Source organism: Siphateles boraxobius, unplaced genomic scaffold (assembly GCF_051911475.1).
Source record: "Siphateles boraxobius isolate OS27281-9 unplaced genomic scaffold, OSU_SipBor_1 100, whole genome shotgun sequence".
In the NCBI taxonomy this organism is placed as follows: domain Eukaryota; kingdom Metazoa; phylum Chordata; class Actinopteri; order Cypriniformes; family Leuciscidae; genus Siphateles; species Siphateles boraxobius.
This window is the reverse complement of record NW_027508701.1, coordinates 2,220,117-2,247,534: the sequence shown is the minus strand read 5'-3', so window position 1 is coordinate 2,247,534 and position 27,418 is coordinate 2,220,117. Positions and strand designations below refer to the sequence as shown.

The following is a 27,418-nucleotide window of genomic DNA, read 5'->3' as shown; positions in this document are numbered from 1 at the left end:
TTGTATGGAAAAATTCCGTCTGGAAACTCAGTCAGAGATCTTTGTTGAGCTTGGTTCTGGAACTCAGTTAGCTTTGTTGAGATCTTTGTTGAGATTCAGTTCTGGAACACAGTCAGCTTTGTTGAGATCTTTGTTGAGATTCAGTTCTGGAACACAGTCAGCTTTGTTGAGATCATTGTTGAGATTCAGTTCGCGAACTCAGGCAGCTTTGTTGAGATCTTTCTGGATTCAAAAGATTCAGTCTGGAACTGGAAAGTCAGATCTTTGTTGAGATCTTTGAGCTTTGAAGTTTCAAAAGTTCATTCTTTGTTGAGTTTCAGTTTCTCCATCCGGGTCACGGCACCATCTGTTGTAAACTTCTTCCTTCTTCAGTGTAGAAAAACTCAGAAGCGAAAACCAGGAGACTTATTTAAGCAGGATTCTTTATTTGCTGTAGTCTGCTTAGTACCCAAGTCAAGTGAAGTCTAGTCTAGTCTAACTAAGGCAGTATACATTGAGTTCATATTTACATTTCAAGGGGGAGGGATTACATTGTGATGTAAATGAGCTGAGACAACGAGAACAGGAAAAGGCATAGATTTCTCGTACTGAGATGAGACAAATGGTTTCAGTAATAAAATAACAGGTGTTCAAACTTGCTCAGCATGACTCTTCACCCGGTAAACAACGAGAGCAGGAAAAGCCTAGCCTTCTCGTACTGAGATGGGACAGTCAGGAATATCCCGTTGAGAACCCCTACCGTTTGCAGAGATTTCCTGGTCTCATCATTTCTAAACTTTCTCAATATAAAATACTATTGTATTGGAAATCTAAATTAAACATTTAAATACATTTGTAATCCTACAATTGCATACATATTTTAAATCACCCAAAAAGGGAATACATGTATGGGTATCTCTATATATAGATAATTAATCACAACGAATTATAAGAAATTATGAATATACAGATAGGCTATAGATCGATTTTCATATTAACCTTTAACAGAATTAATTTTACCTCAAACAATCTGTTCGTCCACCGGACAGAACACACGATTTTCTTATCAATTCTCAAGAAACATTATTCTTCTTAAAAACTCTCAGGAAAGGTAGGTACTAGGTACATTTTACTGTCAACTAATGCAGTCTTATACAAGCAGGACAAAAATAAAACCATCGCATGTACAAGATCTCTTACACAAAAGTTCAGGGAACATTATTTCCAACATGAACAGAAGATTGCCAAACGTAGAAAAGTTTACAACTGTCCACAGTCTGAGACGGTTATGGTTTTAGTGGGTTTGCCGTCTTTAGTTCCCAGCTCTGCTATTCTCTTCAACACATCCATGCCTTCTTTGACGAATCCGAAAGCCACGTGCTTGAAGTCCAAGTGTTCTGCTTTCTTGAGGGTGATAAAGAACTGCGAGCTGTTGGTGTCTCTGCCGCGGTTGGCCATGGACAGCAGTCCCGGGCCCGTGTGTCTCACGTCGAAGTTCTCGTCCTCAAACTTCCCTACGTAGATGGACCTTCCTCCCGTACCGTCCCCGTTGGTGATGTCGCCTCCCTGAGAGACAACAGAAAAAACACTGATGCGTGTCCACAGTGTGTAAACAACCAGCCTATAATGGGAAAATCCACCAACTCCTTTTGTTATATTCTTCATAAATCATAAGCAGTGTCTAAAAATGCTGTTCCAGATTTCCCTCCCATGACTGGAGAGACGATCTAACTTATTAGCATAGATGAGTGAGCTGCACATATTTATATCATCGCTATAGCACCTATTGATATAATGTCCACGCAACAAACATAACAAATGTTCTGTTTTTAAATGAACATACAAGTCTCCATAGACTCCCGGCATCTGAGACACTGAGGACACCGGCACATTTCCTTTACCTAATTTCTATGTGGATAAATTTAATTTGTAAAGTCTTATGTTTGTGCAAATCATTTTACGCCGGACTGCTTCGCAAACAAGGGTCAGTTCATCGCTGGATTTGCACAAAAGTTGATACTGAAAGATGAATCGATACCAACATCCTACTAGAGTTCCCACATGAGCACCTGTACAACAATTTACAGATGATCATGACAGAACATGCTAATCTATGGTTGAATATAGTTAACACAACAACAACTACATAAATTAAGAATCGTCCTTTTGCATTCTAAAAGTTGTAAGTCTCTCCATCAGTGACCCCGGTTCAAATATGTAACGCTGAACGCCGCTACTGTGAGATTCTCCAGTTTCGTTGTTGAGTATCCAAAGCACGAGCTGTACAGGCTCCGCCCTCTTATGGAAAGGGGGCGGCGAGCAGCAGCTCATATGCATTTAAAGGGACACATGAAAACTGCATATTTTTTTCACACCCAAATAGGAGCAAATTGGAAATATATCTGTGGGGTATTTAGAGCTGAAACTTCAGACACATTCTGGTGACATATATTACAAGTTATAAGACTTTAAGACAATATAAGACTTATATTACATCTTGTAAAAAGGGGCATAATAGGGGCCTTTAAAATCAAATTGAAGGCTTTAGACCAGCACACAAAAAACTAAAACAATAAGCTAATCCTAAAACAATAAAATAACAGGACAAACAACAATTTCAACAACGTCACAGTTCAAGTATTGCAGTTTTGACGTTTAAAAAAAACCTTAATCACTGTTAAAAAAGGATAACGCTTAAGATGTTTGGGGTCAGACTGACCCCAATCATTTAAAGAGCGATTGCATAAGGAAAAATACATTTTTTATACGGAAAACTATATATAATTTTTTTTATTTACTTCTCAACTATACATTTTGCCTGTGTTTTTGTGGAAATTTTGAAGTTTTTTACCTATTTACTGCACAATTACTTAACTAGGCCATAAATTGGCTCATGAAAAATAATTTTTTAAAGTAAAAATCACTTAAATGTAAAAATCTTAATTAAATCTAAATTGTTTTTGGACATTGCTCTATGTGTTAGGGATAGAATACTGACATCTGTAGGTTTGTGGGAAAAACTTTAGAAATTATAATTTAAGGCAATAAGATGCAATGACCACATATTTCCAACAGAGGTCCATATAGGACCATAGGACTTTTAACTTCATTTTTCTTGATACTTCAACTTCTCCTCACAACTTTATGATATATATTTTGTGAATATCTATATTTAAACATTCTGAAATACATAAAAATCTATTTTTGTCAAAGTTAGAATTTGTTGTCGTTGTCTGATATATTTTGAATGATCTGCTTTTGCAAATTATTATACTGTACATACATTTGCAGAAACATTACAAGTCACATTTTCCCTCTCTTTCTCTCTGTGTGTATGTGTGTGTTTGTGTGTGTGTGTGTGTGTGTGTGTGTGTGTGTGTGTGTGTGTGTGTGTGTGTGTGTGTGTGTGTGTGTGTGTGAGGGAACATGCTTGTTCCATGTTGCATTTGTGAAATTATTTCAGATTTATGCCAGTTTAGTTGATTTTTGATTTTTTGCCAATTTCTATAAAAATGCTCTCTGTTGCAGTCACAAACATGTGTGTGTGTGTTTGTGTGTGTGTGTATGAGATAGAAAGTTCGTTCCACTTTGTTTTTATGCTCTAGGACCAGTCCTTGGTTTATATGTAGAAATTTTTTATAATGGAGTTACTTTTATTTTTTTGACAAACAAAATGAAAAAAGTCTTCTTTTTTTTTTCATTTTCCCATTCATTTTCAATTGGGGTCATTTTGACCCCAAACAGCTTAAACGGTAAAAAAAAATTACACACCTTTAGAACAACCAAATCAAGCCCATTTTTTTGTGCATGTTTAGATAGATTATTTAGTTAATCTAAAGGTTCATGCCCCTGAGATGAAGGTAACACTTTTAAAAAATGAAGGAAAAGTCCAGTGGGGTCAGCTATATATAATTATATATATAATGTTCTAGATCCAGCGGTCAACATTTACAACACTATTTGAAACAATATGGGTCAATCTTCATATTGGACTGAAGAAAAACTGCAGTCGCTTTGAATGAGAATGCAGACTCTCGGTGCATTATCGTTAGTAGACGGTGCTTATAAAACCGCAGAAATACAGCGGTAAACAGAGCAGCACTGCGCTTATAAACCACTTTGGTAACACTTTATAATAACTGCACGCTATTAATCATTAGTTAAGCATTAGTAAACAGTTAATTCATCATTTATAAAGCATTAATAGACATTAATACGCAGTTTATAAATACAGCTATAAATGCTTTATTCTTGATTTAAAAGCATATATATAATGTTTTTTAATAATGGTATTTTCATACTTTATTAATGATCAATTTATTATTTCTAAATGAAGTATTGCATTATTTATAAACCAGTTATTTAAGAGTTCTCAGTGGTTCATAAGATCACTTAGAAAGTCTAGGTAAATGATTAATAAACTATTTAAATGTACATTCATACATCTTATTATTGAGACATATAGTGATAGTTAGTGTGTTAATAAATGCTTTATTAACATGTATTTATACTAGAGTTCTCAACGGGCCTGAAAATTACAACCCTGAAAATTATCTGCCCGAACCCGGCCCGCGGCCCGACGCCGGTTTTCTTTTTTTTCTTTTTTCTCATACACGTATTATCATGACCAGCAGACGGGAATTCAAATCAACCTTTAATGTTCACGTCTTTTAACAATAGCCTACAAACAATAAAAACAACTGAAACAAACTTTAAATATATAAATAGGCTATATAGGCTAATTAATATGCCTCAAATAAAAATCTTCTGGACGACCCTGTTTTTTTGCTGTCATATTTCATCAGCACCTTGCATTTTGAGCATTGCACATAACCTGTAGAATTTCCATCAGAATCCAGCACCACTCCAAACACTTTCCTGACCTCTGATTTTCCCACTCCTGTTGTAGGTTAGCAACGGTGAATTCACCTGCGGCAAGTTTACAATTCACCAACTCCATCTTCTTCTCCAGGCTAAAGGCGTGCACGCAGCGGAAAAGATTAAGCCCGAGGTCCGACCTGACCCGAGTCATTTGCTTATATTTTCGACCCGAACCCGGCCTGAACCCGCGGGTCCCGTCCGGTTTGTCGGGCCGACCCGGCCCGTTGAGAACTCTAATTTATTCTGTAATTCAGGGTTCATTCGGGTAGTTATAAAGCATTTAGTAGTGGTCAGTTAACTATTTTGTGAGCTCATCTAAAGTGAGGACTAGTTATGCCTTGTAAAGCATTTATAAACGAAATTTAAAGGCTGTTAAATATTTATATGTTCTGTATCACTGTGTTGTGTTTGTTTCATTTTTCTGTTTAAAAGATAACTGAGTCTTTAAATCTCCTTTATAAATGCTTTACAAGGCATGAATAGTCCTCACTTTAGATGAGCTCACAAAAATAGTTAACTGACCACTACTAAATGCTTTATAACTACCTGAATTTACTCCATTTACTTACACTTTCTAAGTGATCTTATGAACCACTGACAAGTCTTAAATAACTGGTTTGTAAATAATGCTATACTTCATTTAGAAATTATGAAGTAATCATTAACAAAGTATGAAAATACAATTAATAAACATATTATCAATATGCTTATAAAAACATTTATAGCTGTATTTATAAACCGCTCATTAATGTCTATTAATGCTTTATAAATGATGACTTAACTGAATGTCTATTAATGCTTTATAAATGATGAATTAACTGTTTACTCATGCTTAACTAATGATTAATAGCTTGCAGTTATTATAAAGTGTTACCAGTACGGGATATGGGGCCGTTCACACAGAACGCGTTTTTCCATTCCACTGCACTATTTTTCCATTGTTTTTCAATGTAAAATGCGCTAGACTGAGGTGTTCTGTTCTGTGTGAACCGGCCCTTAGGCCCTACATGGAAGTAATATAATAAGAAAATGCTTCCTTGCTGAAAGGCGACGAGTTTCCAGGCATGATATAAACAACATAAAGTAATTATTGTCATAATCAACAGTAGATCAAGCTATGGTTTGGCATTAATGTGCAGTATTGACTAGGGGTGTGAACCTACACTGGTTTCACGGCTCGGTTCGATCACGATTATCATGTTATCGATTCAGATCAATTTGATATCACAATGCATTGACGATGCACTGAATCCTCAATTTTCCAGGCACGGGCGGTAATACACTCGTGTGTGTGCAGGTTGTGGGAGAATAAAACGATTCGCGGGACTCCCGCAAAAAAGAAATATCTATGAATAAAACATCTAAAAACGAATAAATTGTTATTCATCCATTGCACAAAAGCAACAAGAACAACTAAAACAAAATAGAAAAGATTCAGAGTTTCTATTTAAACATGTTTGCAGCATTGAAAAGTGTAGCCAATCACAGACACATGTGTTGATTTTTTGAACGCAGTGGCCAATCAGATGCATTTAAGTTAGAATACCCTCACCGCTCAACTGACTTTTTGTTCAGTGCTAAATTCTGCATGCTGGCAAATCCTCTGATTATAACAAACAAAGTGTAGATATTATGAAAGCTTCATTGTGCAGTCATCTTCATTGATAATAACTGAGATTTGTGAGATCGTGATGAACTGAGATGTCAGCGTTTTGGGAATTATTAAGGGAGTGCACTTCAGTCATGCCAAACCATGCATGCAGTAGCCTGCTTGCTTTTATGTTAAATGAATGTTTGTGAATGTTAATGCTCTAATAACAAATAATTTACAGAATCGAGAGCATTTATGCTGATGTGTAGGTGGTGGTTGACACATAGGCTAACTTGAAAGTATTTCATGGAGGTAGGTTACAGAAAAGAAAATCTATTTATACTTTTTTGCGGGCAGGAGTTAGCCTGGGAAAACCCAGACGAACTTCCGGCAAATTTAGATTTGCTCTGCAAGTTAGTCTGGCGAAGAGCCCATTCAAGCTCATTTCCAAACTTTCCAAATCGAGGCACCAATCACAAACGTTGAGGCGGGCTTTACAAGATGACGATCGATCTGATTGGTTTTAAGGTCTATGCAATTGCTTACAGAGGCATTTGAGCGACGTCCGTTGGTGACGCCCCTTTGGAAATAAGCTGTGAATAAACCTTCCCCAGACCCTAACTCAGTTACGACTGAGAAGCGTCTGGTTTTAAACAGGCTAGGCAGGAGTGGGACAAAACATGAATTTTGCGGGCAGGAGCGGGAGACAGTAACATATATATTTGCGGGCGGGAGCAGGACTGAAAAATCCGTCCCGCACAGGTCTCTAGTTGGAGCATTTTTAATTACTTGCACCCACGTCTCGCCTCTCTCTGCCATTGTATGCTACCACGACAAAGCACGTACACGACAAATGACGTCAGAAAAGCGTCAGTACATTATAATAGGTTATGGTCTATTACTGAACCGATACCGAATCATCCCCTAGTATTAACTGATGGTGAACTGCTGTGAAACCGTGATCGTGTAGAGCGAGCAACAGCTCTGTTTTACTGTGAAACATGCAGCGCTCACATTTATTTAATCAAATCGCCGCTGTTTGAGGTCAAATTATCACATTGTGATTCCTGATTTTTCATCCCAAAATTTAAGACCACTTGAAATGATAACTAAGACTTTTCTTATAACATTTAAGCCTTTTTATGGTCTTTAATATGTTGAAACTAAATGTAAGAGTTTTTAAGGAGACATGCTGTGTTTTCAGATGGTGCGGCCTCACCTGACACATGAAGTCAGGGATGATCCTGTGGAAGACGGAGCTGTGGAAACCGAATCCCTTCTCGCCCGTGCACAGAGCCCGGAAGTTCTCGGCCGTTTTGGGAACGATGTGAGCGAACAGCTCCATGACAATTCTCCCAGCTGGCTCGCCATCGACAGCCATGTTGAAGAACACCACAGGGTTGGAGTCTCGTGAAAGCGTCTCTGCCACGGACACCTGAGCGCAGTCGGGCCGCGACATGAGGCTCTGGCAGTCTGCGAACGCTCGTCTGAAGGACTCGACCAGCTCTGGAGTCTTGAACTTGGCCGCGAGCTTCTGGACCTTCCCGTCTCCCTCTGTTTGTGGGAACACAGACACACGTGAACAACACTGCCCATCACAGTTTCCAGCGGATGCGGAGCGGTGCGAGGGCTGTACCTGAGTAGTCGGTGGCGGTCCACACCAGCGCGTTGGCTGAGGTGTTCATGGGCTTGAGCTCGATGCTCTGGCTGATGGTGTGGTTAGCACAGACTTTCAGCACCTGCTCGCGTCTCATCAGCACACGGTAGCACTTCTTGACAGGGTGGAAGAGGATCTTGATGTCTCCCACGCCACGCTCCTTCCACTGGTTGAGCTCGCAGTCCCAGCGGTAGAGTTTGGTCCTTTCTTTGAACAGGATCTCCTCGTCCTCCTCGCCAGACTTCACCTCCACCTGCTGGAGTCACATCAACATGTCAAGTCAGCTCCCTTTATAAATACCCATCTAAGAGGTAGGTTAGTGCCTCCTAATGTCACCGTTGTTACAAGCAAGGCTTTTTAATAAAAGGGATGAGAAAAAATTATAAATATTTATATTAATTTTAAATGTATGATTTAGATCTGCAGACGCGCTAAATGAAACTGTGAATTCACTCTCTGACACTAAATGGCACTTATGGAACAGCAGAAATACAGCGGTTAGATCTATAAACCAAGTAGTGCTGCGCTTTTTAACACGATTTACAGTTATGATTGTATTCAGAAAAGTATTGATGGCATTTTTTCCCATCTTACCTCCGTATAATGTGTAAGCCTGGGCCTGTAGAACACGCAACAGCATCAAGTTTTTACTGTGAAACGTGCAGCGCTCATTTAATTAAATCATAGCCATTGTAATATGCAATAACATTAAACAATTTTGCGATTCCTGTTTTAACTGTCCCCAAATTTAAGAACACTTGAAATAATTTTTTATTATATACTCTTGAAACATTTTAGATATTTAAGACTTTTTATGGACTTAAATGTTATACAATTTGTAAAATTCAATTGTTTTTAAGGCTTTCAATGGACACGTGGACCTGTTAACAAGCAGGGAGCTATAGCTATAAATCATTAGAAAGGTCTAAGGTTTTATGAAAAAAATCTTTGATGGTAATTTCTTATTTTTCTGTCTAGAAATCTTATGCATCCACTGAGGGAAAAATCCCCTCAAGTTCACTTCAAATTCCTTAAGAGAGAAGTATTATTTTACTATTTATTTTACCCAGAATAGTGTGTTATGAGCATTAGTGAGTACACACGTTTAATGTAAAATCCGTTTCATCCCTCGTGCTGAAAGTCCAATAAATCTAATGATGTTCATGTAAATCTCTTATAGGCAAAGGCATCCAGCTATCACTATAGCAGAATAAAAGCAGATAGAGATTTTTTGACTGACGAAACATGAAATCAAACATGATTGAGACAATATATGGTTCATCTGTGTTCAAACCATCTCCGGAATTTTAAAGTATATGTATAATGCAGTGCTAATCGATATAGCCTTTATAATAAAATAAAATAACATTATTCTGCCTCAATCTAAAATATGAAGGAAAGTTAGAGCACAAAAGGAAGTTATTTCAAACACTTGACTGACATTATGAACTGAAGTGAGTAAAAACATTAAAATGTCATTAAATGTCCTCATTTGTTGGACATCAGGTTTGTAAATGCTTCTCATTACAAGTTTGGAAAGACACAGGTTATGAGTGACTCAAACTCACAAAGATGGAGCAGCACCTACTGCAAACTGATCGATCCGCTATGATCTCAGTGCTGTGCTTCATCATGAAACATTCATCACTGCGCATATAAAACTGTGATTTCATAATTGCACTCAGGTTTAATTCCGGTTAATCGTGCAGCCCTGGATTAACCTCACACACACTCACCTCTGGCAAGGACAGGATTTCGTTTCGCGTTGGTGCACTTCCAAACACTGTGACTTCGGCATTTGACCATGAAAAATTTGCCTCTACAGAAATAAATGTGCAAGTGAGAATTGTCAAAAATGCCCGTATCGGCGAATATCCTTGTGAAACACAGTCGGTTATGAGAAAGACAACATGTGTACAGTATCAGTATCAGTATATTGGATCCACGCATTATATCTTTAATGACAGACAGCATCAGGAGGAATATTAGGCTGCTGTTATTTTATGTTTATTAAACAACAAAAGAAAAAGAAAATTCACCCACTGCTCTTGACTGAATAACTTTAGCAACTTTAATAAAAAAATATTTATATTTAATTTATACAGTGAAGACTATGCAGTGTTATTTCACATTTGATTACTTTACTCAAATCCTGTACCTGAAACCTGTTAGATCTACATGAAAAAGGTTTGGTTAATGCCTAACCTAACTGGTTATGACATGATGTCCAATGACAAGTGGTAACTTGTCTTTCAGACACTAAGCGTACTGAAAAGGGCTCTTAGCTTGGATGCTGCAAGTGAAGAGATGTAGGATGGGTAACACTTTTTTTTAAGGTCACATAGTTACACATTACTACATGCATTTACTTCAGTAATAACAGTAAATTATAAATACTTATAAGTAACTAACCCTAAACCAAACCCTTACTCTATAGCAGGGGTGCCCAGCCCTGCTCCTGGAGAGCTACTGTCCTGCAGATTTTAGCTCCAACCCCAATCAAACACACCTGGACCAGCTAATCAAGCTGTTCAGGGTTACTTGATAATTACAGGCATGTGTGTTGGAACAGGGTTTGAACTAAGTCTGCAGGACAGTAGCTATCCAGGAGCAGGGTTGGAGATCCCTGTTTAGGATCATTTGGAAATTAAAGACCACACAAGAGGCATTTCCCATAGTGAGACGGAGCGAGTTGACCGAAAGAGAACCTGAAAAACACTTTATTTAATTTGTATCTTTGTCAAGTTTATTACTGATTACTTGTCTTTTATAAAGTTTTGAATTTACATTATTTTTGTTGTTGTATCAAAATTGGAAAAGAGAATTGTGATATTTCACTGGTATCTAAACATTTGAACACAAGCAGGCTAGCAGAAAATATCCTCAGCACTGATTCCTGCTGGAGCAGCTCTAAATATACGCTGTGATATTAAATCAAAGATAACATATGATAGAGCAACAGAATGAACAGTGAAAGTAACAGAAGCTCCTCATATACATTTTAACAGGTATAATCAGGTGTGAAAATAACTTAAAGAAATATATATTTGCTAAATTAATTAAGCCAATTAATTTGATTCATATTCATTTGGTTTCTCTATGCAATATTGTTTAAAAATTACAAATACAATGAAAATATAGGTATCGGTGAGCACAAAATAATTAAAGTATCGGTATCAATGAATCCTTAACTGAAATGCTCTGTATTATTTAGTGGAAACATTGGGCTCCTGTGTGTTGATGAGAGCAGCCGTTCACACAGACACACCCAGAAACCTCAGACAGTACGTGTGTCCCTTTCTCTCCCGTGCTCTGGCTGTCACTACACCTTCATGCAAGATTTCTCATTCTCACTATGGAATAGTGCCCCCCATCCCCCCCATCCCCCCCATCCAACATCCAAATTTCATGATTTTCAAGAGTCATGACCCCCATCACTCTGCCCTCTTAGACAACTTAACAGAAAGACTTGTGAACTGGAATGCACTCTTAATTATGACAAATAAAACCCACTGATAAAAATAAAAGACACACATTAATTAAATGCTGGTTAAGATGTAAACAGAACTCTCACCTTTTTTACCAAAGGCAAATTTTGCTGAAGTCTTTGCCAAGTCTGCAAATGAAAACGCACTCTCAGATGCAGATGCAAATGCAAAAGGAAGACCTGCTGGAGAAGAGCAAAGATGTCAGACGATACCAAAGGCAAATGTTTGAATTCTTGTTTGAATGAACGTCCCTGTCCTTCACTCTCTGACCCCGGGCTGGATTTCATTCCCACATGTCAGAAAAGCAGTGGCAATTATTATATTAGCCCACCTCCCCATATAAAACATATAGTGTCTGATTAGGGCTTACAGATGATGGTGTATTATAGAGAAGAAACTATTCAAATGCCTCATAGTTCAACTGGTATCATGGTTTCAGTTATGTTATATCATTTCTATACTGAGGAAAGAAACTGCATCCAATTCTAATAATAAAAATATTCCTTACTTTTGGTTACAAACACTTAATTTACATTTACCTGAACCAAAGTAGTAACTGTTTTTCATTGTCTTATCGCTCTCTCGTTATAACCAATGACTGTCTACGCTGCACAATCAATCTCTTATTTATATCGTGTTTGCACTGTGTATTATGATGAAAGCATTCGTGAGAGTTCAGCAGACATCACTGTGATTGGCTCTCTTTTATGCAACATAAGAAGATCTAAATCTAAAGCTGCATTCAACACCTTTCACAATAGATAATCTCTGCAGCTATAAGACTAGAAATGCAGTTTTCAGAAGAGCTCCACATGTAGTACTTATTTCATATGCAAAGGTGTCAGCCAATCACAGGCAGTTATCAGTGTTCTGGAAAAGGTTTTTAATGTCAAAATCCTTCTTTAATACGATTGATTAATGCCCCTCTCTCTGCTCTGCTCTTATAGTCACAAGACCTTAAACTTGAGTGTGTCCAGGGTAGCTCTGCTGTAGAAGTGAAGCGCTGAGCCGAGCATTGGAGGACACGCATGTACCTGAACTGTAGCTGGCCTTGCTTTCGCTGCTCCTCTTCGTGGAGAGGCCAATGCTGCCGTCCATGGGAGGCTCTTCTACTGCTGCATCATGGGAAGTCTTCCGCTTCACCTGTGTGTCCAGAACAAGACACATGTGTCCAACCAGTGCTACTAATCACGTCTCACCTCAGTGTTCAGAAAAACCTCTAACCTGTGCGTGCTGCAGTGTGTGTAGCTCTGCGCTGAAGTCTTCGGGTCGCTCGTCCTCGGCCTCTGAGTCGCTGCTGATGCCGCAGAGGAAGGTGGGCGGCAGCTTCAGAAGTCTGGCTCTCTGCTCCTCGTCTGCAGTCGGCTGCTTCTCCCACACTAGTGTGACCTCAGAGTCTGCAAACACACTCACTCTCAGCGCTGATAATCCTCCACACTAGCTACTCACAACACAAGTGCTACAAACACACTCGCTCTCAGCGCTGATAATCCTCCACACTAGCTACTCACAACACGAGTGCTACAAACACACTCGCTCTCAGCGCTGATAATCCTCCACACTAGCTACTCACGACACAAGTGCTATAAACACACTCGCTCTCAGTGCTTATAATCCTCCACACTAGCTACTCACGACACAAGTGCTACAAACACACTCGCTCTCAGCGCTGATAATCCTCTACACTAGCTACTCACGACACAAGTGCTACAAACACACTCGCTCTCAGCGCTGATAATCCTCCACACTAGCTACTCACAACACAAGTGCTACAAACACACTCGCTCTCAGCGCTGATAATCCTCCACACTAGCTACTCACGACACAAGTGCTACAAACACACTCGCTCTCAGTGCTGATAATCCTCCACACTAGCTACTCACAACACAAGTGCTACAAACACACTCGCTCTCAGCGCTGATAATCCTCCACACTAGCTACTCACTGCACAAGTGCTATAAACACACTCGCTCTCAGTGCTGATAATCCTCCACACTAGCTACTCACAACACAAGTGCTACAGACACACTCGCTCTCAGCGCTGATAATCCTCCACACTAGCTACTCACGACACAAGTGCTACAAACACACTCGCTCTCAGCGCTGATAATCCTCCACACTAGCTACTCACGACACAAGTGCTATAAACACACTCGCTCTCAGCGCTGATAATCCTCCACACTAGCTACTCACGACACAAGTGCTATAAACACACTCGCTCTCAGCGCTGATAATCCTCCACACTAGCTACTCACTGCACAAGTGCTACAAACACATTCGCTCTCGGCGCTGATAATCCTCCACACTAGCTACTCACAGCACAAGTGCTACAAACACATTCGCTCTCGGCGCTGATAATCCTCCACACTAGCTACTCACAGCACAAGTGCTACAAACACACTCGCTCTCAGTGCTTATAATCCTCCACACTAGCTACTCACAACACAAGTGCTACAAACACACTCGCTCTCAGCGCTGATAATCCTCCACACTAGCTACTCACAACACGAGTGCTACAGACACACTCGCTCTCAGCGCTGATAATCCTCCACACTAGCTACTCACAGCACAAGTGCTACAAACACACTCACTCTCAGCGCTGATAATCCTCCACACTAGCTACTCACAACACGAGTGCTACAAACACACTCGCTCTCAGCGCTAATAATCCTCCACACTAGCTACTCACGACACAAGTGCTATAAACACACTCGCTCTCAGTGCTTATAATCCTCCACACTAGCTACTCACGACACAAGTGCTATAAACACACTCGCTCTCAGCGCTGATAATCCTCCACACTAGCTACTCAAAACACGAGTGGTACAAACACATTCGCTCTCGGCGCTGATAATCCTCCACACTAGCTACTCACGACACAAGTGCTATAAACACACTCGCTCTCAGCGCTGATAATCCTCCACACTAGCTACTCACGACACAAGTGCTATAAACACACTCGCTCTCAGCGCTGATAATCCTCCACACTAGCTACTCACAACACGAGTGCTACAAACACACTCGCTCTCAGCGCTAATAATCCTCCACACTAGCTACTCACGACACAAGTGCTATAAACACACTCGCTCTCAGTGCTTATAATCCTCCACACTAGCTACTCACGACACAAGTGCTACAAACACACTCGCTCTCAGCGCTGATAATCCTCCACACTAGCTACTCACAACACGAGTGCTACAGACACACTCGCTCTCAGCGCTGATAATCCTCCACACTAGCTACTCACTGCACAAGTGCGACAAACACACTCAGTCTCAGCGCTGATAATCCTCCACACTAGCTACTCACAACACAAATGCTACAAACACACTCGCTCTCAGCGCTGATAATGCTCCACACTAGGTACTCACTGCACAAGTGCTACAAACACACTCGCTCTCAGCGCTGATAATCCTCCACACTAGGTACTCACAACACAAGTGCTACAAACACACTCGCTCTCAGCGCTGATAATCCTCCACAGTAGCTACTCACTGCACAAGTGCGACAAACACACTCAGTCTCAGCGCTGATAAACCTCCACACTACCTACTCACGGCACAAGTGCTACAAACACATTCGCTCTCAGCGCTGATAATCCTCCACACTAGCTACTCACAGCACAAGTGCTACAAACACACTCGCTCTCAGCGCTGATAATCCTCCACACTAGCTACTCACTGCACAAGTGCTACAAACACACTCACTCTCAGCGCTGATAATCCATCACACTAGCTACTTACGTTACAACGCAGGTCCTATAGCTCTTTCCCAGTCATAACCCTTCATTTTCCAGTGATTTCTTCTGAGCTTTTATCTTTTGTATTGTATCTCTATTTCTGCAGTCTTTCTTCAAATCTCCCTCTTGCTCATTTGCCTAATTCTGATTGGCTACACGTTTGTTGTTGTGTCGGTCCGAAATAACAGCATTTCACGAGTTCACACTTACATCAATTAAACAGAGTAAAGATTATGCGTATTTGGCGTGCTGTCCGGGGGGAGGGCTCCGAGCTCGGAATTTTGCCCGAACCCAGAGTACTCCCCCCATTGTTGTAAGAGTATTAGGACTATAAGTGAGGAGATGGGGTGGTGGAGGGATGCTGTTAAACTGTCAATGAACGGAGGTTAGTTTGCTGTATATATACACAGCGATTAACTCATTGATTAAGCACCACTCTTGTCTAATTAGGTTTGATTATCTGAATGTGCTCCACGTGTGTTTAATTAGGTTTAATTATCTGAACGTGCTCCTCCCGAACTTTGTTAATAAAACATCATTTTTTAAAATACCGCTTACCACACCTTTGATTAGCAGTTCATAAATACTGCTTCAGAATCATTCATATTTGAATTCTGGTGTCACCATTGTCCTCTGCATTGGGTCCAAGCACATTCATTTAAACCCACAATGTAATACTAAATGTAGCATTTTAATCAATAGTACATTTTTTGTTAACCTTTTACCACATGTCTCGCAAGTATCGCAATAATATTGTATCGTGAGTTCAGTTCCTGATATGTATCGAATCATGACATGAGGGTATCATTACACCCCAAATTCCTACTATAATTAATGATTAATTCAGGTAGTTACAAAACATTTAGGAGTTGTCCGTTAACTATTTTTGTGAGCTCATCTAAAGTGAGGAGATTTACTCTTTTTGATTAAAGGGAAAGGCCTGTTAGTTTTTGAGCAGAAGAGGTGCTTGTGTTCAGGCTGTGAGAGACTGTCAGGGTTCGGTCACTTTTTATTCTCAGTCTTTTTATTCTTAGTTTGATGACAGAGCTCTGACGCTCCTTCTGTCTTTGGGGGGCAGATGTGGCCTAATGGTTAGACTTGGGTTCGAGTCCCAGTACCGGCAGCAAATTTATGTGGAGGAATGAATGATCAGCGCTCTCTTCCACTCTCATTACCCACAACTGAGGTTTTCTTGAGCAAGACACTGAACCCCCAATCGCTCCCCGTTGTGTGCTCCGGGTGTGTGTGTTCACTGTTTGCAGTGTGTGTGTTCACTATGCACTACTCATAATGTCTGTGCGTTAACTTGGATGGGTTAAATGCAGAGGACAAATTCTGCGTAGGGGACACCATACTAGGTCTTCACATGTCACTTTCTCTTTAACTTGTGTGAGCGTGCGGTTTTGAGTTTGTTTGGGTGGTACGCTCTTCTGTCCGCATGTGTTGTTGTGCTCTGTGTAGCACACGGCTCATAAGTGTTCTCATGTTCTCAACCCTGATGAACACCTCTGAAGTAAACTAACACCGAACACCTTTGAAGTAAACTAACACTGAACACCTTTGAAGTAAACTAACACTGAACACCTCTGAGGTAAACTAACCCTGAACTCCTCTGAAGTAAACTAACCCTGAACACCTCTGAAGTAAACTAACCCTGAACACCTCTGAAGTAAACTAACACTGAACACCTCTGAAGTAAACTAACACTGAACACTTCTGAAGTAAACTAACCCTGAACACCTCTGAAGTAAACTAACCCTGAACACCTCTGAAGTAAACTAACACTGAACACCTCTGAGGTAAACTAACCCTGAACTCCTCTTAAGTAAACTAACCCTGAACACCTCTGAAGTAAACTAACCCTGAACACCTCTGAAGTAAACTAACACTGAACACCTCTGAAGTAAACTAACACTGAACACTTCTGAAGTAAACTAACCCTGAACACCTCTGAAGTAAACTAACCCTGAACACCTCTGAAGTAAACTAACACTGAACACCTCTGAGGTAAACTAACCCTGAACTCCTCTTAAGTAAACTAACACTGAACACGTCTGAAGTAAACTAACCCTGAACACCTCTGAAGTAAACTAACCCTGAACTCCTCTGAAGTAAACTAACACTGAACACTTCTGAAGTAAACTAACCCTGAACACCTCTGAAGTAAACTAACCCTGAACACCTCTGAAGTAAACTAACCCTAAACACCTCTGAAGTAAACTAACCCTGAACACCTCTGAAGTAAACTAACCCTGAACACCTCTGTAAACTAACACTGGAACAGAATCTGCTCCAGAGTTCAGAGAGTAGGTTGCTACGTATGGCTACTTACATACCCTGAAAGTTACCTCTGTTTTTGGAAACAAAAGTTGAGGTTATCCGCTTACTTACCCTTAAACATAACTAGGTATGTCACATAACTTGCTTTCTGGAATACACCCCAGACCTCACCCCACCCCAGACGTGGAAAAGTTGTCCTTTAATTAAGTTAATTGAACAAACTATATAGAATCTACACAATAATTTCAAATAATGACCTCTCAAAAATATCCAATATCCAACACCATTTTCAGCGAAAAAAGTTTTTATGCGTGTTCATTTACTCAACAATGGAGTTTTGGGGGCCTGAAAATGCAAACTTATGAAAAGTGCAAGGTTTTGAAAACGATACCGTTATCATCTCTGTGTAAACTACAAAAAAGTGAATTTTTTGAAAATGGTGACATCATGCACATGCATATCATATGTTCAGTCTATAGGCATGTCGTTTCTTTACAAAGCGACATCGTCATCTACTGGCCTGGCATGAATAATACAGCGTTTTTAGTCATTTTTAGTCATTTTTTTGTCAATGTTGTCGTCTGTACATGAAAACACAATGGATATACTTTTCCATTTTTACTTTGTCGTTGTCATGTAAACGTACCCTGAGACTAGTCTCTTCTTACGTGCTCATCCCGTATTTTACATATTCCCCCAATTTCACAGACAAGGCTTAACCTAAACCCAGACTAAAATGCATGTTTTAACTGTTTTACCTGAAAGCAACCTGCACTGAAATACCTTAAAATATGTTAGTGCCATTGTTTTGTCTCAAGATGCACAACAGCAGTGTTTTTTTTCTAAGGCATGTTTATAAAAAGCTACCTCCTGGGACGGTCTTGCTCTTCTCTCTAGTAATATGGCACATAGTCTTAGAGCTCAAACATGACAATCTGGTTCAGGTCAGGAAGCATACAAACTGGCTAAACCGACCGTCTGCCAGCTGTCTCACGTCACCAAGGTCAGATAAATCCCATCACCTCTTTCACCTAGATATCATCAGAGATATAGAGACTGTGTCTGTTCCCCAAATTAGGAAATACAAAAAACTTCCAAACCCATCTAAGGGTAAAAATTTAATTGATGTTCAACAAATAAAAAACAGAAATAATACAAATGAACAAATGATAAAGATTGGGTTGCTGAATATTTGATCCCTTACTTCAAAAGCACTTATTGTTAATGATATGATTACAGACTATTACCTAGATGTGCTGGGTATGACAGAAACCTGGCTAAAACTAAACGATTACGTTACTTTAAAAGAGTGCACCCCGCAAGATTACTGTAATAAACAAGAACCTCGTCTGAAAGCCAAAGGCGGAGGTGTTGCTGTAATTTATAGTCATATTTTCAAAATTACTAAGAAGTCTAGTTTCAAATATAATTCTTTTGAAGTGTTGGTGCTTAATGTAACAATATATAGTGCAAATGATAAATCACGTTTAAGATTTGTGCTGACTACTGTATACAGGCCACCAGGGCACCATACAGACTTTATCAAAGAATTTGCTGACTTTCTATCAGAGTTAGTACTGGCTGCAGATAAAGTCCTAATTGTTGGTGATTTTAATATACATGTAGATAATGAAAAATATTGGCATTTAAAGACATTCTGAACTCTATTGGAGTTAGACAACACGTGTCAGGACCTACTCATTGTCGTAATCATACTCTAGATCTAATAATATCACATGGAATCAATGTTGATGCCGTTGAAATTCTGCAGCAGAGCGATGACATCTCAGATCATTATCTAGTCTCGTGTAAACTTCATTTAGCCAAGGCTGCAAAGCCGACTTCTGCTTCAACTCCGTGTTACAAATATTAGACCTATCACTTCTGCCACTAAAAATTGCTTTATCAATAATCTTCCTGATCAGTTTCATCATCTCAGCATCCCAGATAGCTTAGAAGAACTCGATATTGTCGACAGAAACTTTTAACTCTCAAGATCAAACAAAATAGTCCAACGCCGTGGTACAACGAGCACACTCAGGCCCTTAAGAGAGCAGCCAGAAAAATGGAGCGAAACTGGAAGAAAACAAAACTAGAGGTATATCGCATTTCATGGAAGGAGAGCTCGATTGCATACAGAGAGGCCTTAAAAACTGCTAGATCTGCTTATTTTTCAACCCTATTAGAAGAAAATAAAAAAAATCCTAGGTATTTATTCGAAACAGTTGCTAAACTGATGAAAGATAAAGTTTCAAGCCCGGAAGTTTGCAAGCAGCACAACAGTAATGACTTTATGACCTAATAAGATTGATAATATCAGGAAAAAATATATAACTATGCAACCGTCTACTACAGTATCGCATCAGAAAGTGCATTGTAGTCTCACTGACGAAAAATTCGATTCATTCATTGCTATAGGAGAGAAAAAAAATTCTAAACTCGTTAAATCATCTAAATCGACAACATGAATGTTAGACCCTATACCAACTAAACTTTTGAAAGAGATGCTTCCAGAGGTCATAGATCCTCTTCTCAATATCATTAATTCAGCTTTGTCACTAAGATACGTACTGAAAACTTTTAAGCTGGCTATGATTAAACCACTTGTTAAAAAACCCCAACTTGATCCTACAGAATTAGTCAATTACAGGCCGATCTCAAATCTACCTTTTCTGTCAAAGATACTAGAAAAGGCAGTACCCTCACAACTATGTTCCTTTTTAGAAAGAAATGGTATCTGCGAGGATTTTCAGTCAGGATTTAGACCGTACCATAGTACTGAGACAGCTCTCATTAGAGTCACAAATGATTTGCTCTTATCATCCGATTGTGGTTGTATCTCCACAATCCACAATTGTGGTGTTACTCGATCTTAGTGCTGCATTTGATACTATTGATCACAACATTCTTTTAAATAGACTCGAAAATTATGTTGGCATTAGTGGAATTGCATTAGCATGGTTTAAATCATACTTATCTGACTGGTATCAGTTTGTAGCAGTAAATGAAGAGATGTCTTATCGATCAAATGTTCAGTATGGTGTACCACAAGTCTCAGTACTAGGACCGTTGCCGTTCACTCTGTACATGCTTCCCTTAGGAGTAGGGTTGGGTATAGGTTGGGTTTTATTCAATACCAGTACCTACTCTGTATTTTTTAAACGGTTCCGGTGCTTTAACGGTTCTTGAACCGGTACTTAAGAAAAAGAAACCGCACACACTTTGTCAAAAATAATACCCTTTTATTAACAGGGCCAAACTGGACACAATATTAACTTAAATATTTAAACAATATAAATACAAGTAATATATGGTAATAATAAATAAACGAATATAAAATAAAAATGTTCACAATATCAAATAAAACAATATTGTATCAAAAAATTGTTATAATAATGGAGATTAATAGAGATTACTACCAGGGTAATCTAATCTCGACATGGCTCCAGGTTCCCCATGTTTTGTCTGCTTGAACCAGTCATGCAAATTATCTGGTTGTTGTACTACGGCAGCGCTGAGCTTGGCAAGTTCGGTATTTCGTTCCCACTGCGGCTTAGCTACACAGCATTGAGTGAACCTATGAAAGAGAACGTCTCTGGTTACTGGTGTAACCTATGTTCTCTGAATAGGGAACAAGACGTTGCGTTCACTGCCAAGCTCCTCGCGCTGCCGACAAGCTTCCTTTTTAGGCAGAGAAATCTGAGAAGCAGATGGTGTGCCCGCCAATGTAATATGACGACGTAAGTGCGTCGAGGTGGCGCACGCGCCATCAGCCAATGTATTGGCATGATTCTATATGGGCTTCAGACAATCGGCACACCCAGAGGCCATTCTGGCGCGTTTTAAATACACGTGAAATGCAGCCAAACTTTGGAGCGTTTTGCCATTGGCATCTTCATTAATCCCTTCGCTATCAGCAGACATCCCAAGTCTCCCAGATGTTCGGGGAGTCTCCCGCATATTGATAGCGGCTCCCGGATGCCCAGCAAATTAGTTAAAATCTCCTGGAATCTACAGCGAGCGAACAAGAGCGCGCATGCGAGACAGAAGAGACTGCGCTCCAAACCGTATAGCGCACGCACGGCGGAGAGGGAGAGACCGAGAGACCTTGCGTGTGTGCCTAATGAAGCGCATGTAAGACATAGAGTCAGGCACCGAAATCAGGCACCAAAGTTTTTGTTCTTATTCGGTCTCGTTACTACTGCTTACGTTGGAACCGGTTTCCTATTGGCACCGTGTTTCGGTACCCAACCCTACTTAGGAGATATTATTAGGAAGCATGGCATTAGTTTTCACTGTTATGCTGATGACACTCAGCTCTATATTTCTTCAAGCCCTGACGAAACTTACCAATTCACCAAATTAACAGAATGCATAGCTGATATAAAAAATTGGATGACTAGTAATTTCCTACTACTTAATTCTGAAAAAACAGAGATTCTAATTATTGGACAAAAAACTTCCTCACGTAATAACCTAGAATACTGTCTAACACTTAATGGCTGCTCTGTCAAGTCCTCGTCGTCGGTTAGGAACCTGGGTGTGCTCTTTGATAGCAGTCTTTCATTTGAAAGTCACATGAATAGTAACTGTGAAACCGCATTTTCCATCTAAAAAATATATCTAAATTAAGTCATATGTTCTCAATGACAAATGCAGAACAATTAGTTCATGCATTCATGACATCAAGGCTAGATTACTGTAATGCTCTACTGGGTGGTTGCCCTGCACGCTTAATAAACAAATTACAGCTGGTCCAAAACGCAGCCGCTAGACTTCTTACCAGAACCAGGAAGTATGACCATATTAGCCCGGTTCTGTCAACACTGCATTGGCTCCCTATTAAACATCGTATAAATTTTAAAATATTGCTGATTACTTACAAAGCACTAAATGGTTAAGCTCCCTAGTACTTGAGAGAGCTCTTATTATTCTCCTTCACGTCTTGCAATCTCAAAATTCTGGCCAGTTGATAATACCTAGAATATCAAAATCGACTGCTGGCGGTAGATCCTTTTCCCATTTAGCACCAAAACTTTGGAACAATCTTCCTAACATTGTACGGGAAGCAGACACAGTCTGTCAGTTCAAATCTAGACTAAAAACACATCTCTTTGGCTTAACATACACATAACACATTATAGACTTCTATAATTCAATGTTAGTCTGCATAGTTTAGACCAGCCGGAACCGGGAACACTTCCTACAAATCCTGATGTACTTTGTACATCATAAGAAGGATGGCATCTATGCTAATATTTGTCTCTCTGTTTATCCCGAGGTTTACCGCAGTCCGCGGTATTAAGTCAAAACTAGTCATGTTGTACAGACCTAAACTAATTGTGTGGAAAAGTTGCCTTTTATTTAATTAAGTTGAACAAACTTTTTTTTGAGTGTACAGAATAATTTCAATTGATGACATCTCAAAAATACTTTGAATAGCTGGCTCGAACTGTTTAAAAATATATATATTGTAATAACTGGCAGTTATTCGGTAGAATGTGGGGGCTTACCACAGCTAAGCTACGGAAATTACAAGTTAAACCAAATTTACTGATTTATAGTGACTCAAGTTAAAAATACTTTGTGTGAATTATTACCTCAAATGTAAACTGACTGTGGAAATCAACATACATGAACAGTGTGATTGTCATGTCAAGAGAAAATGATCCCTGCATCCATTCCTAAGACATTTCTAATATAATCTTCTACATGATATAATATGATGGAGGATGATTTCTGAGAGCAGAATCTCCAGGACTTTACCTTTGTCAGAGATCTTCTTCAGCTCCTCTTTGCAGAAATCCTCCAGTTTGTCTCTCAGCTGACGGACAGATTCTCTCACGCCATCAAAAGAGGAGAGAGAACTGAAGGGATTGCCATTTACGCCTGTAGATTCAGGAGGAGCTGAGAGAGACTGGAAACTCTACAGAAAACACAAATCAAAGGTCATCACCTCCACACTTCAGCAAATAACCTGCTCTACTGTCAGATTTGTGCGGCTCTGGATCTTTAGTAACTCTCCTCAATCCGACACTTCTCATATTCATTATATGTCATTAGAGCTAGAAGTTCAAATTTTTGTTTGCCATTAACACTATATGTGATTTTTTTTATGAAATCACTTGGATGATAAAGCATCTGCCAATAACATAAATGTAACAGATCAAGCACATCAATGGTGTTGACATTCAGGGCCGTTTCTAACTGGAGGGGGCGCCAATAAGTTGTTGACAAGGTAACATAATGACACTGCATTTTTTGCAAAAAAATCACATGGTGAATTTTTGCTAAAAATGCAAAGAACATTTTAAAGGTAAGGTATGTGATGATTATCTAATTGCAGCATATGACACATGTACTTAACACAGGAACAGAAACCAAACTAGTATTTGTTTTACAGATTCTCTGGCTCCAACTCAGACCTCCTAGCCCACGACTCTTCCTAGGCCTGTTGACCCATCAGGTTCATCTTAGCTCGATGATCTTTCGGGATGGAGGAGGTGACCACGGAGAGATTGGTGGAGGAAGAGTCCACAGTATCACCGGTGTTGGAGGAGCTGACCATGGAGGAGCCATTGGAGGAAGAGCCCGCATTGGAGCCAACAGAGGGAGGTAACAGGGTGGAACCAGGAACCGACCGAGGTAGAGCTAGGAAAGTGCGCAGACCCAGGACAACACCACTGATCTGGAGGGTCAAGACGGAGCCACAGGCTCGCGGGACTGAGGTGGAACTGGGGGCTTGAAAGAGTGAGGTAAATCCGGTTTGGAGCAAGGATGAATGAGGAACAGGAGGGAAGCAGCAGCACTGTGGATTCAAAGGGGTGGAGGTCCGGAAGTCCGTAGTGAAACCAGGGTAATGCCTAATCAAACCTAACCATCCGAGGGATGACGAACCACGGTCAAGCTGAAGGGTTGAAGACTAGGCGAACCAGCAGAGATGAAAGAGGGCCAGGGAACTATTCAGAACCAGAGAGTCCTTTAGGGCTAGTAGGACTGGTGGAAAAGGAGAGACCTCAAGGGTGGAAGCATGTGTAGGAGTCCATTACAGAATATGTAGGTCAATGAGTGCTAGCTCTGGGTCCAGAATATTAGGGATCCTCCTCCTCTTTAAACACTGTGAAGGGGGAACCACAGCTGGAGAGTACCGACCACACATACTCACAGAATAACCCTTGAGGGCCATCCCTATGAGGGCACACCTCTGTATGCTCTTTGGGGCCGGCGTGATATAAGGGAGTCATCTGGGTAGAGCACCATGCGATCCAGATGGAGATACTGATTGGTGTGATCCTCAAGGGAACTCTCAAACAATAATGAAAATGCAGATTCATTTCATCAGGTTTGAAGATCATCTGAAACATCTTTGGTGAACATTACTCAATATTGGTACCATCAGTTTTACCATGATATAAGAAATCAAGAATGAAAATTTCGGTTAAAAAAAAGTTTAAGTGTTATGGAAGTTTTGAATTGTTGGTGGCACTAGTGGAGTTTAGCAGCTAAATATATCTTCCAGAAGAGTGAGATCCAAAAATAGTTTCCTAAGAGATTTCCAGAGCTGAACTGAATTTTATAGTGTCACTTTGAAAAGATGATCAGATTAGAGTCTGATTGATGATTATATCATAACCGAACACACAGATCAACACTTCAGTCAGCGGCACATTCTGCTCTCATGAAATGTTTCTCTGAGATTTTCTTGCTCAAGTCCACTATGACTCTGTTCTTCTGGATCTCTGTTACCTGCAGGAAATGTATGTGATCCTGTGTGTGTGAAAGCTGCTCCAGCTCAGCGTCTCTCCTCCTCAGATCATTGATCTCCTGCTCCAGTCGCTCCAGTCGTTCTTCAGCTCGACTCACTGCAGTCTTTTCCTGATCTCTGATCCGCTGTGTCGCCTCAGAACGGCTTCTCTCAATGGAGCGGATGAGCTCAGTGAACATCCTCTCGCTGTCCTCCACTGCTGTGTGTGCAGAGCGCTGTTAGGACACACATCACAATCACACAGTGAGCTTCAGTGAGTCCTGACTGAGACTTCTCAAACTTCTCTTCTTCTCCAGACTCACCTTATGAGACTCTACAGCCTCTCTCAGCTGCTGAAGATCTTTCTCTCTCTGCTGGATCCTCTGCTGGAACGACCTCTGCGTCTCCTTCAGCTGCTTCTGCAGCACAAACCAATAACAGAGATGCACTTTATACTGTCACTATATCATCATGAGAAGAGTTGAATCCAGTAACAGTAGAATTAATAACCAATGCCTGGAGGTTTGATTGATCTCCTGAAGGGATGATTGATCAGTTACCACCATTGCACATGAATTTACATGAAGCATAAGTTCTGTTTCACACTGCAAGTACAAGCACCATAAAAGTGAAAGATGTAAAGCTTCACAATGACAGAGTTTCTGCTGCATAACAGACCAGTGGCTCTATAAAGTTCAAATGGACTGAGTCAGATTTATCGAACAGTGTCAATTTTGTCAATGTCAATTTTTTTATAAAGAACCATTAAGCATAACCTAGGTTGAACAATGTTCTGCACAATAAAAACATAACAATAAGACAATACAATATAATAAAAAAAACACAATGCAATAAAACTTCCTCATTGATTATACGCCAACTCAAGAAAATGTGTTTTTAACTTAGATAAAATTAAAAAAAAGATAATGAAGATGCAGATCTAATACAAAAGGGCAGAGCATTACACAGTCTGAGAAACATTTAAACTTCGACTTCAGAAATTATAACAATCTCTGGTTGGCTACTGAGAAAGCGTTGTCACTCCTGCATAATATTTTCCATTATTTTATGTTGATTAATTTAAGCCAGTTTTACCAAAGTTTGTGTTGATAAATGTCTAATGTGTATTTTCACCATATTTTCTGTTAAGTTAAATGCGGAGCACAAATACGCTCAGCAGTGAAAGTCCACTAACAGCTACTCTTCACTTCTGTGACGTCTGCAGTGTGAATGATGTTTCCTGATCATATGGTGCCAATATTAATAGTGTGAACAATATTTCATCAGTGTCTAGTTTCATACCTGTTTCTCTGTCCTCTGTGCTGCAGCTGATACAGTGTCGTGGTTTTTATGTTCGTCCATTGTACACAGCACACATATAAACTTCTGGTCAGTGCGGCAGAAAACCTCAAGGAGTTTATCATGTGTTTGGCAGATCATCTCCTGCAGTTGTCCAGTGGCATCAGTCAAATTGTGTCTCTTTCCTTTAAACCAACTATCATGTTGTTCAAGGTGACTTTGACAGTAAGAGATCAGACACACCAGACAGGACTTGACGGCTTTGTGTTTTCTTCCAGTACAGACGTCACACTGCACATCTCCAGCTCCAGCGTAACAGTCAGCAGGAAGTTTAGTCTTCTTCAGTTTCTCCACCAGTTCAGCCAGCATGGTGTTTTTAGCTAAAGCAGGTCTTGGACTGAAGGTCTGTCTGCACTGAGGGCAGCTGTAGACTCTCTTCTGATCCTCCTGATCCCAGCAGCCTGTAATACAGATCTTACAGTAACTGTGTCCACAGGGAATGGTCACTGGATCCTTCAGGAGATCCAGACACACTAAACACAGGAACTCATTCTGATCCACTGAAATTCTGGCTTCTGCCATTTTACTGCATGAGACACACAAACACACAACAGCTCAACTGCACTTCAGTTTCACTTTCCCTGAATTCATGTGATTCCTGCTTCCTGGTTCTGTGTTTGAGTGACGTGTGCAAAACAGATTTATGTTTATGTTTAAGTCTGTAAAAAAGATTCCTCATTCCTGGCCCTGGACACACCAA

General features: G+C 40.0%; 1 protein-coding gene across 4 annotated transcripts; it reads right to left on the bottom strand.

Moving 5' to 3' along the window:
* Positions 1-408: 408 nt before the first annotated feature.
* Positions 409-27,418, bottom strand: LOC143746529 (peptidyl-prolyl cis-trans isomerase-like). 4 transcript variants are annotated; one of them, XM_077238391.1, is made up of 11 exons: positions 26,662-27,418; positions 25,683-25,778; positions 25,362-25,595; positions 23,382-23,541; positions 12,821-12,993; positions 12,631-12,739; positions 11,683-11,778; positions 9,845-9,927; positions 8,088-8,364; positions 7,671-8,005; positions 409-1,545 (listed from the first exon to the last, which is right to left on the bottom strand). In XM_077238391.1, exons 1-11 carry the CDS (start codon positions 27,238-27,240, stop codon positions 1,240-1,242), a joined length of 2,448 nt encoding a protein of 815 aa, XP_077094506.1. In that variant the 5' UTR covers positions 27,241-27,418; the 3' UTR covers positions 409-1,239. The 4 variants fall into 4 exon arrangements, with proteins under 4 accessions (XP_077094506.1, XP_077094513.1, XP_077094522.1 ...); XM_077238398.1 differs by having other exon boundaries at positions 11,683-11,775; XM_077238407.1 differs by lacking the exons at positions 12,631-12,739; positions 12,821-12,993 and having other exon boundaries at positions 11,683-11,775; positions 26,662-27,414.